Below are 18,048 nucleotides of genomic sequence, written 5' to 3'. Positions count from 1 at the left end.
CTTCAATTGTAGCAAATTTTCCACTGTTATTAAAATGTTGCTTCCTCAACAAACCATAGAAAATAGTGTTAGATACTCATACATAAATTTCCAGGGTAAATTAAATTAATTTCAATTTTCAAAGTAAAGTGATTACACGTTTATAAGACTTCACATCAGAAAAAAATGCCTTAAACAGATTATATTTTCTGTGGTTTTGAAGCAGTGGACCCACAGAATACTAGAGAGCAGAATTTATCAGCAGGGGTGTACAATCATTTGAAGAGTTGAAAAGCATTCTGCTGCCTGATGCTGTGACAAAGCAAAACTAGCCTTAGAAATTCTGAGTCCATACCTATATATAACCACAGTCATCCAGTTCTTTTTCTTTCACAAGAAAGGGAAAGCTCAGAGCGGTTCCAGAAAATCAAGGACAAAGCAGCTCTTCTCGGCTCACCTCTCTGGACTGGGCCTTTTTCCATTTCCATGCACTTCCATGAGCAGCTCCGAAGAGTCAGCAGGGGACGCAATACTTGTGTTGAGCAGAAGGTGTTCGTGCTGAGCCAGGTACTGGGATGGGGTCTGCTTGGCGGCCCGAGCGCAGTGCAGCAGTTCTCGCTGCAGCAGAGGCAGGTTGGCCTTGAAAAGAAGAGGCAGGGGCTGGAAGGCAGTTTTCCTGGTGTTGGGCCCTACACACAGGGCTCAGCACATCCCAAGGCGTTCACAAACAGGGTGACACAAACAAAAGCTCTCGCCTTGTCAGTCCACTTTTCACATGACATCCATTATACTGAGCTTAATTACTGTTAACTTGTTTACTGTCCCCACAAGATCTAAATTCCTTTAAGCAAGAAACTGTGCTTTATTTACCTTTGTGGCCCGAGTACAGAGTCAAAGCTCAGTAAAGGTTTGTTGAACATAATAGTTTCAAAACTTAAACATTTTTGAAGACTTTGATCAGTTACAGAATTAGTAATGCCTACATGGGAGTAGGAGGCATTCATTCTTTCTTTTCTCATTTTAAGTCCTGGTTCTCCCTTCTGAATCCTAGGACATTAGGAGAGCATAAAAACCTTGCCTTCCTGTTCTCTCTTAAGAGCTGCCATGGAATTCTGGAAACAGCAATTATTCTGGCTTAGTTGGAACATGGGGTCTTGAAAAACGTAGTAGGAGTGATAGGAATGGGGCAACAAGCCTTAGACTAGTTTAGTATCTGGGTATGCACAGTTATCCCATGGGCAGAATCTGTTTCTTACTGTGGTGCTCCATTGAGCACATTCCCTTGTTTTGTGAAAGGATAATTATTTATGTACTGATTATTTTTCCTTCTCCTCAAACTTAAACCTCTAATGAGACAAATCATACCAAAAACCCTGTGTACCTTTAAACTTCTTCATATTTAAAATATACTTTCCCCATATTTATTTTATTAAAAAAATAATTATATTTTCCCTCAAATTTGAAAACAACTCAGACTGAGCTCATAAGTCTTTATCCCAAGGGAAACAGATGAGCAAGTGAAAGGAGAGTTTAATATATGCAAGTACTCATCCCTTTACCAACAGTTAATTTAGCAAGCACCATAATTAGTGACTGTTTTAAAGCAGAAATAAATTGACAAAAACCCAAATGTTAGCCAAAAAGCTGCCAGAACAACCTACCTCATGCTGTTTTCCCAAATAACAAGAGTTAAGAATAGAGAATTTGATGATATAAAACAACTTCTAAAGTTTGCTATTTTATAACTTCAATCTCGGAGCAACTGTAAAAACTTAATTGGAAAAAATACAATGTTAGATCTCTACACTTGTGACATGTGCCCTTTGATGAATTTTTTAAAATGCTAATTGTTTCCTATTAACGCAAATTTCCCAAATCTCTCTGATTCTGGAGTCTTGGGGGAAATAATTATCTACTGGCTCTGATATACAGAAAAGAGACCAAGATAGAACTCACACAGCTGTTTCAAGACTGAAAAAGGCATCCCAGACGGCTCTGAGAGGCCAAGGCGTCAATGCCATCAAAACAGAGCCCAACACAGGCTGTGCATGGAGACCTGTGCATTTCCTTGCGTGTCTCTGATGCTTTCATTTAAAAAAAACCCAAATACCAGAATCAGTACTTCAGTAAGTTGACTCAACCTTTTGATGCTATTACATTTTCTTAGGAAATAAAGAAGGTACAGGGGCCTATTTATTTTGTCGAGACAAAAACTGATGATATTATGTGAGTACTCACATTGTGATAAAGGAGAGAAAATAAATTTCCACAAATATTGTATTGACAAAAGTCAAAATATAAAAAATTTGAGTTTTTTTTTTTTTTTGGTAATAGTCTACTATTAATGAAAAGAATGAAATTCATTTGCTAGGGATGGACTGAGGATAACATTTTTAGCTTATTTGGGATTGAAAATAAGCATTTCCTATCACCAAATTGATCCTAATGTTCATCTATAAAAATCATTCTTCTCTCTGGCACTTGGTAAAACCATGTAGTATGCTGGATACAGGTCATAAGTTTCCAAACTGTGCTTGGTCTAGAATACAATGGTGTCTGACCCTAGCCTTTCATTGCCTTTGACCTATTTTATAACACTGCAATTTAACCTTTTGATGGCAATGCAAAAAACTTGCTATCTGTGAACGTGCATAAAATTCCATGCAGCAAAGGTTCTAGAGACTTTTCCCCTGCCCCACTGTAGAAGCAGCCAATTTTACTTTTGTTTGCATATTTTTATTTTGGCCATACCTTGTGGCATGCAGAATCATAATTTCTGGACCAGGGATCGAAACTGTGTCCCCCTGCAGTGTGGAAGCGCAGAGCTCTAACCATTGGACTGCCAAGGAATTCCCTGTTCGCATATTCTTAGCAACAATCCTGATGTATAATGTATATTTTTTGGCTTCTCTCCTGAACAGGTTATAACACTTTATAGATTCCCTCATTAATAATGAATTGAATTAAATACAATTCAAATTGTGTCACAGACACAGGTTCAGTTTTAAAAAATCTTTATGAGTTATAGTATCACTTTTTTTTAAAATTGATTATTTAATTGGAAGAAAACTGCCTTGCCACACTGCGCTGGTTTCTGCTGTGTAACCACTCACACCAGCTGCAATCCTAGGTCGTCACAGAGCACCAGGCTCGGCGCCCTGTGTTATGCAGCAACTCCTCACCATCTGTCTATTTTGAACATGACAGTGTATATATGTCAACGCTCCTCTTTCCATTTGTCCCACTCTCTCCCTACCCAACTGTGTCCACAAGTCTGTTCTCTATGTGTGCACCTCCATTCCTATCCTACAAACAGGTTCACCAATACATACCTATGCGTTAGTGTCTCTTGTTTTTAAAGACTACTGTTTAATAGCATCAGTGGCACACCACCTTTACCAACTAATCAAAGTCAACACTACCAATTACGAGACAAATTAACATCTATGTCTCCTGACAGCATGCAGTGATACATGCATAACCTCACTGTAATCATAAAGCAGCATCAGAAAAATCCAAATTGAAGTACATGCTATAAAATAACTACCACACACTCTTTAAAATCCAGAACATAAGAGACTGAGAAGCTGTTCCTGATTAAAATGAACTGAAGGGAGACATGACAGTGTAATCCAACATGTGATCCTAAATTAGATGCAGGACCAAAAATCAGGATATTTTGTTAAAAAGGACATTTGTGGGACACCTGATGAATATGAATAAGATCTATAGATAATACTGTATCAATAATTTCTAGATGTGATAATTATACTAAAGTATTCATATGTATCATGCCTGCAGCTTATTCTAAGACATTTCTGTGGAAAAAATAGGAAGAGAATAATAATGCAGATGTGATAAAATATTAACATTCAGAGAATCTGAATTTTACCGTACCATCTTAAAACTTTTTTGTGAGCATGAAATTAATTCAAAATAAAATTGTCTTCTTTTATATGTAAATTTAACCCTGACTCGCATATCAGGGACGCACAATAATTTTAAACAATGTCCCCAAAGTTATGTTGCAGAGGGCAATTAATTCCAGAGGACATAATTAGAAACTAGACTAAACGGGGAGGAGGGAAGCAAACCATGGCTTCCCACACGCTCTTCTACCCTCAGGGTCAGTCCTAACTGCACGGCCTCCACTGATAACACACACTCCTTACCCGCTGGCCACAACCAAAAGAGTGTCTGGATACTTCTGCGAAGAGCCCAACCATCATGTCAGGCACACACCTCTAGCCCACCCCCACTCCTGTTCCCCACCTCCCACCTGTTCCTTCTGTGTGTCATCAGCAGTGTCTGCATATAGACCACAACTCAAGGCTTTTGCAACTCTCATCTCACCAAACAAACCTTATCTGAAAACTGCACTCACATTTTCTCTAGCAGCCTCAAATAAAATAAAGATATGAAAATGTGGCAAGCTGCCCTGATGCAGATCATAGAAGAGGGACCAGTAGCAATTTTGAAGAAATGCTGAAGATAATTTACAATCAGTAGTCATAAAAATTACCTTGAGGAATGGAATAACAAAAGGACGAAGAGGAAAGTTTGTAGCTTCTTGGAGCTTGCAATGGAATTCTTCAATTGTTACTGTTGAGTTCTGAAAAGATAAAATAACACTGTTCAACTTCAAAAACTGGACAGTGTTCTCCTAACATAAATCTGACAGTGCTGAGCCCTTTGAAATAATGAGGATAACTCCAAGAGCACTATTGTGAACCCAGATCCCTCTCAAAAGTTAACCAGATTCTGTTTCCTTTATGAAAGAAATCTAGCCTCTTTGATTTACTTCTCAACTGTCCCAAATCTGGTAAGTTCCCCATAATGCTCAGCAGCCTGGGCAAAACAGGGCACTGCATTCCTCCCACTGAGGTCCCCTGTCTTGAGGGATTCACCACAAGTCACCTTAGGTACAAGTAACCAAGAGTACAGTGTATCCAGGTGTCCAGTTGAACAGTTCCCAAATTGGTACAGAATATCAACTTAATGACTTGGAGCCTCATTTCTTCAGTTCATTTCTTCATTGGTTCTGCCTACCTCCTGGCATCAGTTCCCTAAATCTTCTAAGCTAGAAGTTAATAACAAAAATAGGTGCTCTTCAAGTGTTCTGTTTACAAATCAGAGTACCTCCAAGTAAGCAGACTTCCACTAGTTATGTATTCCTAGGAAAGTTTTCAGCATTTCCCCAGTATTTTTTCAAGTCTTTCTTTAAACTAGGATTCTCAGCTTCTCTAAGAGGAATATAAAAATACAAATATTTTCTTCAAAATTCACAAACTATTTTTATTTTTACTTCAATTCCTTAAAACACAGCATACTAAGTTAAAAACAAAACATTTATCTGAATTCTTGCTTGCCTAAAAGAACAATGACGACTTCTAGGATTTATTTTTACAAAATCATCAAGTGTTCAAAGATATAACATGTACTGCACAAATTATTTATCAGCAAAGTATTACTTCTTAATAAGAAGAAATGGAAAATATATAGGTCCACCAACACAAAACTGGATTAAAAAGTATAATGCATTTATTATTGCTATAATGCATTATTATTTTTTATTATTATTAATAATGCATTATTATAATGCATAATACATTAGAACACTTAGGGTGGTAGATTTGTATGCATAAATGAAGAAAGATACATATAATATACTAAGTGAAAAACCAGAAACATAGAAGTATATTCCAATAATACATTTTATCTACTGACAATCAGGGAATAAAAATTAAGTATAAGAGAAGGGGCTTCCCTGGTGGCTCAGACAGTAAAGAATCTGCTTGCAATATGTGAGACCCATGTTCAATCCCTGGGTCAGGAAGATCCCCTGGAGAAGGAATTGGCAACCCACTCCAGTATTCTTGCCTGGAGAATTCCATGGATAGAGCAGTCTGGCAGGCTACAATTCATGGGGCACAAAGAATAGGACATGCAGTTTGTGGGGTATTCCAGTTCCCCAACCAGGAACTGAACCAGGGTGCTCAGCAGTGAGAGCATGGAGTCCTAACCACTGGACCACCAGGGAATTCCTCAGATGTGATGTCTTGTTTGATAAGACACAGGTCTTCTGCTATATTTTCAGCCTTTATTTTAGCCCCACATTCTTTCTTTCCTCCTACTATGACTCAGATCTCTTTCAAATCCCCAAGGTTTTCTTCATGTTTTTTTTTTAAACTTCTCTATGTTGTATAGACTGGGTAGTTTTTTCAAGTGCTCTAGCTTCAAGTTTACAGATTCTTTCCTGTCTATTGTTGAGTCCATCACTGAGTTTTTATAATTTCATTATTATATTTGTCAGTTCTTCAGTTTGCATTTAGTTCTACTTTATACCTTCTATGTCCCTGCTGAGACTTTGTATTTCTTCATTTGTGTAACTGCTCACTGAAGCATTTTTATGATGGCTGACTCAAAACCCCTATCACATATTTCAAATATCTGGGTCACCCTGACTGATGTCTCTTGGTAACATTTTCTCTTTACATTCAAAGATGGTCATGTCTTGGTATAAGTGACTTTCTGCGGTAAACTGGATGTTTTGGGTTCTAAGACTCCAGATTTTATCTACATATTCTATTTTTGAGGCATCCTCCATCAGTGTGCCATTGAGAACAGGAGCATCTTTGAAGCTGTCAGCTGCGGTATAATCCCAAGCTTCCCACTCAACCTCTGTTGATCTGAAGAGGAAGGAGGGGTTCCTTACTGATGGGCAGTGGTGGGAGCTCAGACTCCCCACTAGGTCTCTTATGGGAGAGGGAAGATTGTCCATTATTATTTTTTTCCCTGAGCTGGATGACTACAATAAGAGTGATTTTTGTCTAAAAGTTTTCTACCTTATTGGACGCTCCTCTCCTAGTTGTTTGGCAGAAAGAGGTGGGTTTATTGTTCTTGTGGTTTTTGGTTTGCTTTTGTCTGTGCTCATTAGCATTTCCTTGTTACTGGCTTCTCCAGACCACAGTCCAGGATATATGATGAAAGCATAAAACCAAGGGAACTCACTGCTATGTACTTCCTTGGGTCTCAAGGTCACTAGTCAATCTGCTTTCTTCTTTCAAGAGTCTTAATTTTGCTTTATGTAACTGTTTTTTTTTTTTTTGGCTGTATTTGTCAGGAGGAATAGGAAGAAGTATACCTTTCTGTTGGAGATTCCCTGGTGGCTCAGATGGTAAAGAATCTGCCTGCAATGTGGGAGACATGGGTTCGACCCCTGGGTTGGGAAGATCCCGTGGAGAAGGGAATGACAACCTACTCCGGTGTTCTTGCCTGGAGAATTCCATGGACAGAGCAGCCAGGTCCGACTCGCAAAGAGTCGGACTTGACTAGAGTGACTTACACACACCTTTATGTTACATCTCTGAATCAGACTGGACATGACCATATCATATTCCATTAAACTGAGGTACTGTCATTTACTCAGGCATTTATAGAACATTTAGCTGGTTCAAATTTTTGGGGGGCCTTATAAATACTGTTAGTGCACATTGATTATCATTTTCTTAGGATGAACGTCAAGGAGAAATACTGGAAAGTCAAAGGAACTGTCTAGTTTAAGGCATAAACTATCTTCCAGAATGTGTATTTTCCAGATAAGCAGCCAGAGTAGAAAACATTTATCTTTACCTTGCAGTGGAAATTGCCACCCTTGCTTCCTGGTATAGTTAAGGACAACCAGGACCTTATCTCTGACACAACAGAAACACCAAATGCACACAGGTGAATTAAACTCTGGCTATGGTACCTATGTGACCTTTTCTGACTTTGCTAAGCAAGCTTTCTCCACGTGGAATGACTGTGAATTTATATATGCTTCCCAAAATCTTAACCATTCCTTACGTGAATAGAAGATCAAATAAAGCTTTCATGGATTGGGGAAATATAATAATCTAAAGGTGTTAATTTTCTTCCAAATTAGACAAAGTTTTCACCAAGAGGGTAGAAAAAAAGAAAAAGGAAAGGGAAAAAGGAAAAAAAAAGACAGGAAAAAGAACAGACTGGTAAGTTCAAATGCAGTACGCATTAAGACAATCATTTTATCTACAAATAGTGACAGATTTATCTTTTTCCAATCTTTATATCTTATTTACTAGGCTATAATGTTCAGGTTTACAGAGAATAGACTTTCTATCCAGTTCCTATTATCTGAGGGAAAGCTTTTGAAATTTCACCATTAAGCAGAGGTCTGCTGAAGGTTTTCTGTTTATACATACAACTGTCATCAGATTAAGGAAATTCCTGCTAAATGTGCACTTTTTAACAACAAATAGATATTAAATTTAACAAACACTTGTCTCCAAATATAGTTTCAATACCAATTACTATAGATTCCATGTTTCTGTAAGCCCTCAAAATTTCTACACTGAAACTTCATTTCCAATATTTGGAAACACAGTCTTTGGGAGATGACTAGGTCAGGAGGACAGATCCCTAATGAATGGCGTTAGAGCTCTTATAAAAAAGATCCCAGAAAGCTCTCTTGCCCCTTCCGCCCTGTGAGGACACAGTGAGAAGACCATCTATGAACCAGGAAGTGGGCTCTCACCAGACATCTAATATGCTGACCTTTGATCTTGAACTTACCAACCTTGAGAGCTGTGAGAAATGAATATTTGTTGTTTATAAGCCACCTACTCTTCAATATTCTATTCTAAGAGCCCAAAAGGACTAAGACACTGATCTTTTTTTAAAATCTACTTTAATTAGAGGATAACTGCGTTACAATGTTGTGTTGGTTTCTAATGTACGACAGTGTGAATCAGCCATAAGTAGATACATATCCTTTACCCCTTGAGGCTCTCTCCCCACCCCCACCATCCGATCCCTCTAGGTTTTCACAGAGCACCAGGCTGAGCACCCTGTGTTTTTTTTTTTTTTTTGAGCACCCAGCAATTTCCCACTAGCTATCTATTTTACACATGGTAATGTATGTATTTTGATGCTACTAAATTTGTCCTACCCTCTTCTTCCACCGTTGTGTCCACAGATCCATTTGTCTATGTCTGAATAAAATGTTGATTTTTTTTTTAATAAGCTTATTTATTTTTATTTATCTATGTGTCTAGTTTTGGCTGTTCTGGGTCTTCGTTGCTGTGAGGACTTTTCTCTGGTTGCAGCGAGTGGGGGCTATTTTCTAGTTACAGTACACAGGCTTCTCATTGCAGTGGCTTCTCTTGTGGAGCACAGGCTCTAGGACGCACCAGCTTCAGCTGCTGTGGCACGTGGGCTCAGTAGTTGTGGCTCCCAGGCTCCAATGCATATGTGCACAGTTGTGACACACAGGCTTAGTTGCTCTGCAGTATGTGGGATCGTTCCAGATCAGGCATTGAACCTGACTATCCTGCACTGAGCAGGAGGATTCTTTACCACTGAGCCACCAGGGAAGCCCCAAGATGCTGATCTCAATGAAAATCTCAATATGTGAGAATATAAACTGGCATAAACTTGGAAAAACAATTTGGCTTTATATACTAAGTTTATGTACATGTATACCCTATGAAATCACAATTCCATTGTTCAGTGCAATGTTTGCATACATGTACTATACATAAAAATGCTCATTATTTACAATGGCCTTTGTACAGAATAGACAATATAGTTGGTCAACAACTGCTAACCACAGGAAAGCCTGCTTGCAAGGTTGGGGCACTGATTGGTGTCGAGGCACTTATAATTTCCTACACTGATACAAAACTTCTCATAACTGAAAAAGTGAAAGCATCTCAGGTATTCATTAATGGATGAATGCATAAGCAAAACATAGTGTGTATGTGTGTGTGTAATGAAGTATTAACTCATCTTTAAAAAGGGAGAAAATTGTAAGACATGCTACAACATGACTCTAGACTAATAGGGTGAACCTTGACAATATTATATAAGTGAAATAAGCCAGCCACAAAAAGATAAATGCTGTGATTTCACTAATATGAGGTACCTAGAGTAGTCAAATAGAATGATGGCTGGCAGAGCTGAGGAAAGAAGGAAATGGGGAATCATTGCTTAAGGGCACAAGTTACAGTTCCAAAAGATAAAAAAAATTCTGAAGGTAGATGGTGGTTGATGTTGTACAACAATGAGTATATTTAATACCAGTGAACTGTGCACTTAAAAATCGTTAAGATGAAAAAAATAGTTAAGGTGGTAAATTTTGTGCTATGTGTATCTTACCACCTCTTCATGATCAAACAATTAAAAAATTTGAAAGAGCAAAAAGACGAAACCTTAACTCAAGCACAGTCATTTAAAAGAGACAATTGGCTATATCTACATTTGGCTCAGATGGTAAAGAATCTACCCACAATTCAGGAGACCTAGTTTTGATCCCTGGGTCGGGAAGATCCCCTAGAGAAGGGAAAGGCACCCCACTCCAGTATTCTTGCCTGGAGAATCCCATGGACAGAGGAGCTTGGCAGACTACAGTTCACAGATTGGCAAATTCGGACATGACTGAGCAACTAACACTTTCACTGTGAAGGACTAGCAAACCACTCCACTGTATCCTCAAGATGTTTTCTCTTGAAGTCTTGTCTGCCCTCCTTGAGATGGAGACTCCAAACAAAAAAAAAGTGTATTTTCATAGCTCATAGCTAGAAAAAAATTCATTTTGTGTATGCATGCACGTGCAAATGAGCTGTCATTTTTTCCTTTTACTCTTGAAATTAAGCAGATCCTACTTAAAGTAATTTGCTGCTGGAAATGGCATCAGGCAAATTCTGATGTCTACTTTGCTTCCAATTATGTTCAAACTCGTTTTGACATTTAAGGTAAATTTTATTAGTCTAGAGACAGAAAGACTTTTCCATGGTACTCTAAAATCTGACCAATAAACAGACCCCCCTCACCCCAAACAAAGAAACAAAAACACCTTCCCTCAATGGATGACGGTATTATTTTTACAAGCTCTGATTTATGCTAAACACTAATTTTCCTTCTAGGAGTCTGGAATTTCATACATGCTGCACAGAGTGCCTATTTGCCCGGGCATTGAGTGTTTAATGGGGTTCCTTGGGTAGAGACATCACACATATGCTGCTGTTATCTTCACAGATGGGGATGGGGGAAGAGTGAACTCTCTCCGACCATTCATACAGGGAAAAAGGAAGCCTACATATGGATTCCTACAGATCCTGACTGTGTCTCACCTTTCTGATCCAGTTCTGTATCCTTATTATACTTCTGTATTAAATCTCAGCTCTGGGAGAAGGAAATGGCAACCCACTCCAGTACTCTTGCCTAGAAAATTCCATGGATGGAGGAGCCTGGTGGGCTACAGTCCATGGGGTCACAGAGAGTTGGACACGACTGAGTGACTTTTCACTTTCACTTCCTAAATACAATGGTGGTTCTGATGATTGCACTTAAAACTGGGATGTTGGACTATATTTTCAGTATTCTGTTAAACAGTAAAGTACTGTATAGATGAAATGATATTAAAAAATATTGTTACCAAGTGTCATCATGTAATATGGCTGAAAATCCTAACTGTGTGGAACTACTTGTTTTCTATGAAAATGGTCTAAAGATTAATTAGTGAGAAATGATATAAATTTAGAAAACCCTTCAATAAATAAATAAATAAATAAATCTCAGCTCTGGGCACAACAATATGCCAAGTCCCAAGAATTCTAGCAAATCTCAAGACGTGGGAGTGGTGTTGGGGGACCTATGATGCTGCCTCAAATAAGAAACTCAAATGTCCATTGAAAAGCATAAACTGTGGTTAAGAATTCGGCTGCCAATGCAGGGGACACAGGTTCGATTCATGGTCCAGGAAGATTCTACATGCCTGTACAACTAAGCCTGTGCACCACAACTACTGAAACCCTTGCTCTAGACCCCATGCTCTGCAACAAGAGAAGTCACAGCAATTGAGAGGCACATGAACTGCAGATAGAGAGTAGTCTCCACCTGCTGAAACTAAAGAAAGTCCTTGTGCAGTAATGACAACCCGACACAGCCAGAAATAAATATTTTTAAACAGTATAAATTGTGGTATATTTCTATAATGAAACATTATACAGCAATGATAATGAACCACCTACAATTATACAAAACAACAGGGACAGAATCTCGCATGATAAAGAAGTCACTTATTACATTTTGTCTTGTATGAAAGTAGTTTCTTCTGCACAATACTGAGTAATGTTTTAAAGCAGCAGTTAATAAACTTTTGTCTTGTAATCCCTAAATTATTGTGGGTTACATCTATCAATAATCACTATATCTGAAAACAAAACTGAGAATTAAAAACACTTGTGATGGATACAAACTTTTGTAAGGAAATAAAAACCAAGTCTGCAAATTCATGCCAGACACTACCGTAGGAACAGTTGGCCCCTGTTCCTTGGATGACGAGACGGGAGTGCATTCCTGGGATGCATAGGATATCTCCTACAGAGAGCTACTTCTCCAGAATCGGGAAATGTAACTAACCTACCACATACATAAAAATACAAAGAAAAATGTAGACAAAATGAGGCAACAGCAGAATGTTTCAGACAAAGGAACAAAATAAAACCCCAGGAGAACAGGTGATGTAGAGATAGGCAATCCACCTAAGAAAGAGTTCAGAGTAACGATCGTAAAGATGATCAAAGAATTTGGGAGGAAAATGGATACACAGAGCAATAAACCAGAATTTTTCAAGAAGTAATTAGAAAATAATAAAAAACAACCAAAAAGAGGTGAAGAATACAACTGAGATGAAAAATTCACTAAAAGGAATCAATAGTAGACTAAATAGATAGTATTATCGATAAATGAGCTAAACGACAAAGTATGGAAATCACTGCCACCAAGCAGAAAAAAAAATGAACAAAAATGAAGACAGTGTAAGAGACCTCTAGAACAACATCAAATGCACTAATGTTTGCATTATAGGGGACACAGAAGAAGAAAGAGAAAGGGTCTGAGAAAACATATTAAGAGATGATAGCTGAACACTTCCTTAAACTGGGAAAGGAAAAAAAAAAAAAAACTGGGAAAGGAAACAGTCACCCAAGCCCAGGCAGAAATGACAAAAATTAAAGATAAACAGAATATTAAAAGCAATAAGGGAAAAATAACAAACAACATAAAAAGGAATTCCTATAAGGCTATCAGCTGATTTTTTAGCAGAAACTGCTAAAAAAAAAAGAGGAGTGGCACAATATACTTAAAGTGATGAAAAAACTAGGAAATGGAAAAGCTTACTGGTAAAGGCAAATATAAAATAAAGGCAGGAAATCATCCATACACAAAGCTACTGGAGGGTGGGGTAGACAAAAGTAGCAACATTTCTGTATCCACAATAAGCAGTTAAGGGACCCATAAAACAATTAGATGTAAGATATAAAACCAAAAACAGTAATCATGAGGGGAGCAGAGTATAAAATGCAACGTATCTAAAACTCATCTGAAAGAAACCAGCAACTTAAAACAAGCATGTGTGTATGTATAGAGAGAGACCACTATACAAAAACCTAATGGTAACTGTAAAACAAAAATCTATAATATATTCACAAACAAAAAAGGAATTAAAACACAACACCAAAGATAGTCATCAAATCACAGAAGAGAACAAAAGAAGAAAGGCAAAAAGGACCTAAAAAACAAATCCAAAAAACAATGAACAAAATGGCAATATGAGCATATATACTGATAATTACCTTAAATGCAAATGAACTAAATGCTCCAACTAAAAGACAGACTGGCTGAATGGACACAAAAACAGGACCCATGTATATGCTGCCGAAGCCTGGAGGGCTACAGTCCAAAGGGCTGTGTACAGTCAGATAGGACTAAGTGACTGAGGACGAGGCATATGTCAGATCTCGAGACACATATAGACTGAAAGAGAGGATATGGGAAAAGGTATTCCAAGCAAACAGAAATCAAAAGAAAGTCAGAGTGGCAATACTCGTATCAGACAAAATAGACTTTAAAGACTGTGACTGGGAATTCCCTAGTGCTCCAGTGGTTAGGACACCATGCTCTCACTGTCGAGGGCCCAGGTTCAATTTCTGGTCAGGGTACTAAGATCCCACAAGCTGAGTGGTGTGGCCAAACCTCCCTGCCCACTCAAAAAAAAAAAGAAAAAAAAAAAAAAAAAAAAAAAAAAAAAAAAAAAAAAACCACCAACCCACCAAATATCATGATCAAAGGATCAACCAAGAAGATAGAACAATTATAAATATATATATGTACCCAACACACGAGCAATATACAAGGCAAATGTTAACAGATACAAAGAACCTTAATACTCTATTTAATCAATGAACACATCACCCAGACAGAAAATCAATAAGGAAATACAGGTCTTAAGTAACAAATTATACCAGATGGACTTAATTGATATTTATAGGGCATTCTATCTGAAAGCAGCAGGATACTCACTCTTTTCAAGTGCTAATGGAACATTCTTCAGGACAGATCACATGCTGGGCAATAAAGCAAGCCTTGGTAAATACAAGAAAACTGAAATCATATCAAGCATCTTTTAAAACACAAACACACAGAGGTTAAACAATATGCTACTAAACAACCAACGGGATCACTGAAGAAATCGAAGAGGAAATTAAAAAATAATACCTAGAGACAAATAAAAATATGACACCCCAAAACCTATGGGTTGCAGCAAAAGCAGTTCTAAGAGGGAAGTTTACAGTGATACTACTTTACCTCAGGTAATATGAAAAATCTCAAATAAACAACCTAAGCTTACACCTAAAGCAGCTAGAGAATGAAGAAAAAACAAATCCCAAAGTTAGCAAAAGGAAAAAAAGCATAAAGATCAGAGCAGAAATAAATGAAGTGGAGATTTAAAAAAAATGATCAATGAAACTAAAAACTGGTTCTTAGAAAGGATAAACAAAACTGATAAACCTTTAGTCAGACTAATAAAAAAAAAAGAGACGGCCCAAATCAATAAAATAAGAAATGAAAAAGCAGAAGTTACAACCAATACCACAGAAAAACAAAAGAACTGTAAGAGACTATTAGGAGCAACTATATGCCAACAAAAGGGACAACCTAGAAGAAACGGACAAACTCTTAGGAACATACAATCTGCCAAGACTGAACTATGAGGAAATAGAAAATATGAGTGGGCCAATTACCAGCAATGAAATTAAATAAGCAATTAAAAAACTCCCAACAAAGAAAAGTCTAGGACCAGGTGGCTTCACAGGTGAATTGTACCAAACATTTAGAAAAGAGTTAACATATATCCTCCTGAAACTATTCAAAAAACTTGCAGAGGGGCGAACACTTCCAAACTCATTCTATTAGGTGACAATCACCCTGATAAAGATATTACAAAAAAATGAAAACTGCAGGTTAATACCACTGATGAACACAGATGGGAAAATCCTCAACAATACTAGCAAACCAACTCCAACAATACTTTAAAAGGATTATACACCGTGAATTTCATAAATCAATCAATGTAATACATGACATTAACAAACTGGAGAATAAAACCATATTATCATCTCAATAGACACATAAAAAGCTTCTGATAAAATTCAATATCTATTTATGATAAAAACTATGTCTAACAAAGGGGAAAGTGGGAGGGGCACAGATTAAGAATTTGGGGTTTACAGGTACACACTACCATGTATAATACAGATATACAAAAAGGACCTGCTGCATAGCACAGGGAACTATATTCAATACTTTGTAATAACCTATAATGGAAAAAACTCTGAAAAAGAACATAACTGAAGCACTTTGCTGTACACCCGAAACTAACACACCACTGTAACTTTAAGTGAAAGTGTCAGCCCCTCAGTCCTGCCTGACTCTTTGCGACCCCATGGACTGCAGCCTGCCAGGCTCCTCTGTCCATGGAATTCTCCAGGCAAGAATACTGGAGTGGTTTGCCATTCTCTTCTCCAGGGGGTCTTCCCAACCCAGGTCTCCCACATTGCAGGCAGATTCTTTACCGTCTGAGCCACCAGGGAAGCCCCTCTTTTGCAAATGTCTCTGCTATATAACTTAATAAAAGAAAGCTGGACTCTTCTGCATTTAATGTGTTGCAATATCCTCATCATATAATCTCTAGAAAATTTCACTGAACAATCATGTGAGAATTAAGAGTCAAAACATAAGTAATACTCTAATATTATTATGAAAATGCTTTTCACCTCCTGGGCTTCCTGAAAGGGTCTTGAGAAATCCAACGGGTCACTAAATACACTTTGAGAAATGCCAAGTTGTGTGAATCATCTTTATCACATAATATGCAGGAGCACAGTGTGCTTTTAGTTGAGGTAAATCTTGAGGAATTCAATTTACAAACATTAAGAACTGGTAGCTCTTCTCTTACATATACTGAGAGTTGAACCCTCCCAGGTGTCAATGGAAGAAAATCTCTAACTTATAGCATGGATTTGCCCCTCAGTATAGAAAAAAAAATTATGTGTACCTTGAAAATCCTAAAGATACTGTATTTGTATGAGGAAACAACACACCAGGCACTGAATATATTATTAAGTAACAAAACTTGGTGGAACCTCAGTGGATCTGTTGAAACTCAGTTTTAAGACAAATTCAAAGTTGCTTAAAGGAATTAAACTGATAAACATTATCCACAACTGAAACCCATGATTCAACAATATTGTACAAATTAAACTAATCTAGACTGTAGAATTTACCACACTGCTACAAGTTTCGGAATGAGGAGAAGTGTGCACAATTTCTCTGCTGGCTTCAGTTCTGAGCCACATACTCAAAGCAGTCGTTGACAGTGATGCCATACTTACCACCAGTGCTAGAACAAGAGTCCGCACCTTCTCCCCAATCTCAGGTGAGATGTCATTGCCAAACTGCTGCAGAGTGGTGAGGAAGCGTTTCAACTTGCTGAGCTGCCGAGCACCACAAGTGGCTGGCAACTGTTGGTTAGTGAGTGCAGATGATGTGGAAGAGGCAGGACCGTTGCTGAATCTTTGTGGTGGTGATGGGGCGCCGTTAAGGGTAGGAGGAGAATGGTTGATGCCATTGCTCACTAAAAGAAAAACTTGGTTTAAGTGCAAATCACAACGATCTCTGTTATTTCTTCTTTTTTGCATTCTCTCTCATTTATTGATTTGAATTTTGTAAATCACATGATAAAAGTGTATAGAAGACACTGAGTCAGCCCTCAACAACACTGCTTTCAGTGAGACAGATGGCCAGGTAAAAAATGGTAACAGAGTAACACAGATGTGTTAAGAGAGAAGAGCAAAGAGAAGGGACATCTAACTTCTGCAGGTGTCGGGGGTGGGAAGGAAGGGTAGCTTTTAAGACTTCTTGCAATGGGTAGCATGAGCGGAATCTGGTAGAATATGTATTTTCAACACGATATCGATCCCAACTTCAGACTCCTGAAGAAGCAAAGCGGTCAATTAAATATATAGCATTTGAACAAGATTATCAGAAAGCAGAGAGTTGCATTAATATGAGAATTTTTTTTTCTACTCCATAGGTTTATTGACTTATTCCTACAATGAGATATGTATCTCTTTGACCATTCAGAATATTCACGTTCATCAAAATCTGTTTTTCTCTGCCTTGATAGTGCCAAGCATTTTCTAGATACCATATGGGACACTTTCATTCTATATTTCTGCTCTAATGATAATATATGTGATTAATTACAGTTTTCCTATTTGCCCATTGTTCTGAACACTGATTTCTTGTAGTTTTAATCTGGAACACAACTCTAGAGCTATGGTCTTGGAGGCAAAGTCCCTTCTTCCCTGATGAATAAAATAAATATGCCTAAGTGTCAATAGATTTTTATTTAATCATTTCCAGGCCTAAAAATTTAGCAAAATAAAACAAGGTCTAAAAACATATCACCTGTATTAAGAAGCATTATTTGACAAGACAGTGTGACAGAGGAGCCTGGCAGGCTACAGTCCATGAGGTTGCAAAGAGTTGGACAAAACAGAAGCGACTCAGCATGCATGCATGTTGCTCCTACTAGATTTCATAACTTTTCTTTGTGCTATGTACATGTGCCGCTTATTTTACTTACCAAATTATACTTAGTTTTTTCTATATTTCTATACAGCCTTGAAAGACTGTCCACTTCTTGAG

General features: G+C 37.7%; 1 protein-coding gene across 3 annotated transcripts in view; it reads right to left on the bottom strand.

Moving 5' to 3' along the window:
- The window catches only part of CBFA2T2 (CBFA2/RUNX1 partner transcriptional co-repressor 2), a 141,312-nt gene that overhangs the window by 21,454 nt on the left and 101,810 nt on the right, over positions 1 to 18,048 (bottom strand). For all 3 annotated transcript variants that reach the window (XM_043478908.1, XM_043478907.1, XM_043478906.1), the window contains exons 3-5: positions 16,731 to 16,972; positions 4,502 to 4,591; positions 437 to 618 (exon numbers count right to left, since the gene is read on the bottom strand). In XM_043478908.1, the coding sequence (XP_043334843.1) occupies positions 437 to 618; positions 4,502 to 4,591; positions 16,731 to 16,972 (514 nt within the window). The remainder of the gene's footprint in view (positions 1 to 436; positions 619 to 4,501; positions 4,592 to 16,730; positions 16,973 to 18,048) is intronic.

This window comes from Cervus canadensis, chromosome 10 (assembly GCF_019320065.1).
Source record: "Cervus canadensis isolate Bull #8, Minnesota chromosome 10, ASM1932006v1, whole genome shotgun sequence".
NCBI lineage: Eukaryota > Metazoa > Chordata > Mammalia > Artiodactyla > Cervidae > Cervus > Cervus canadensis.
This window is presented reverse-complemented; position numbering and strand designations above follow the sequence as displayed.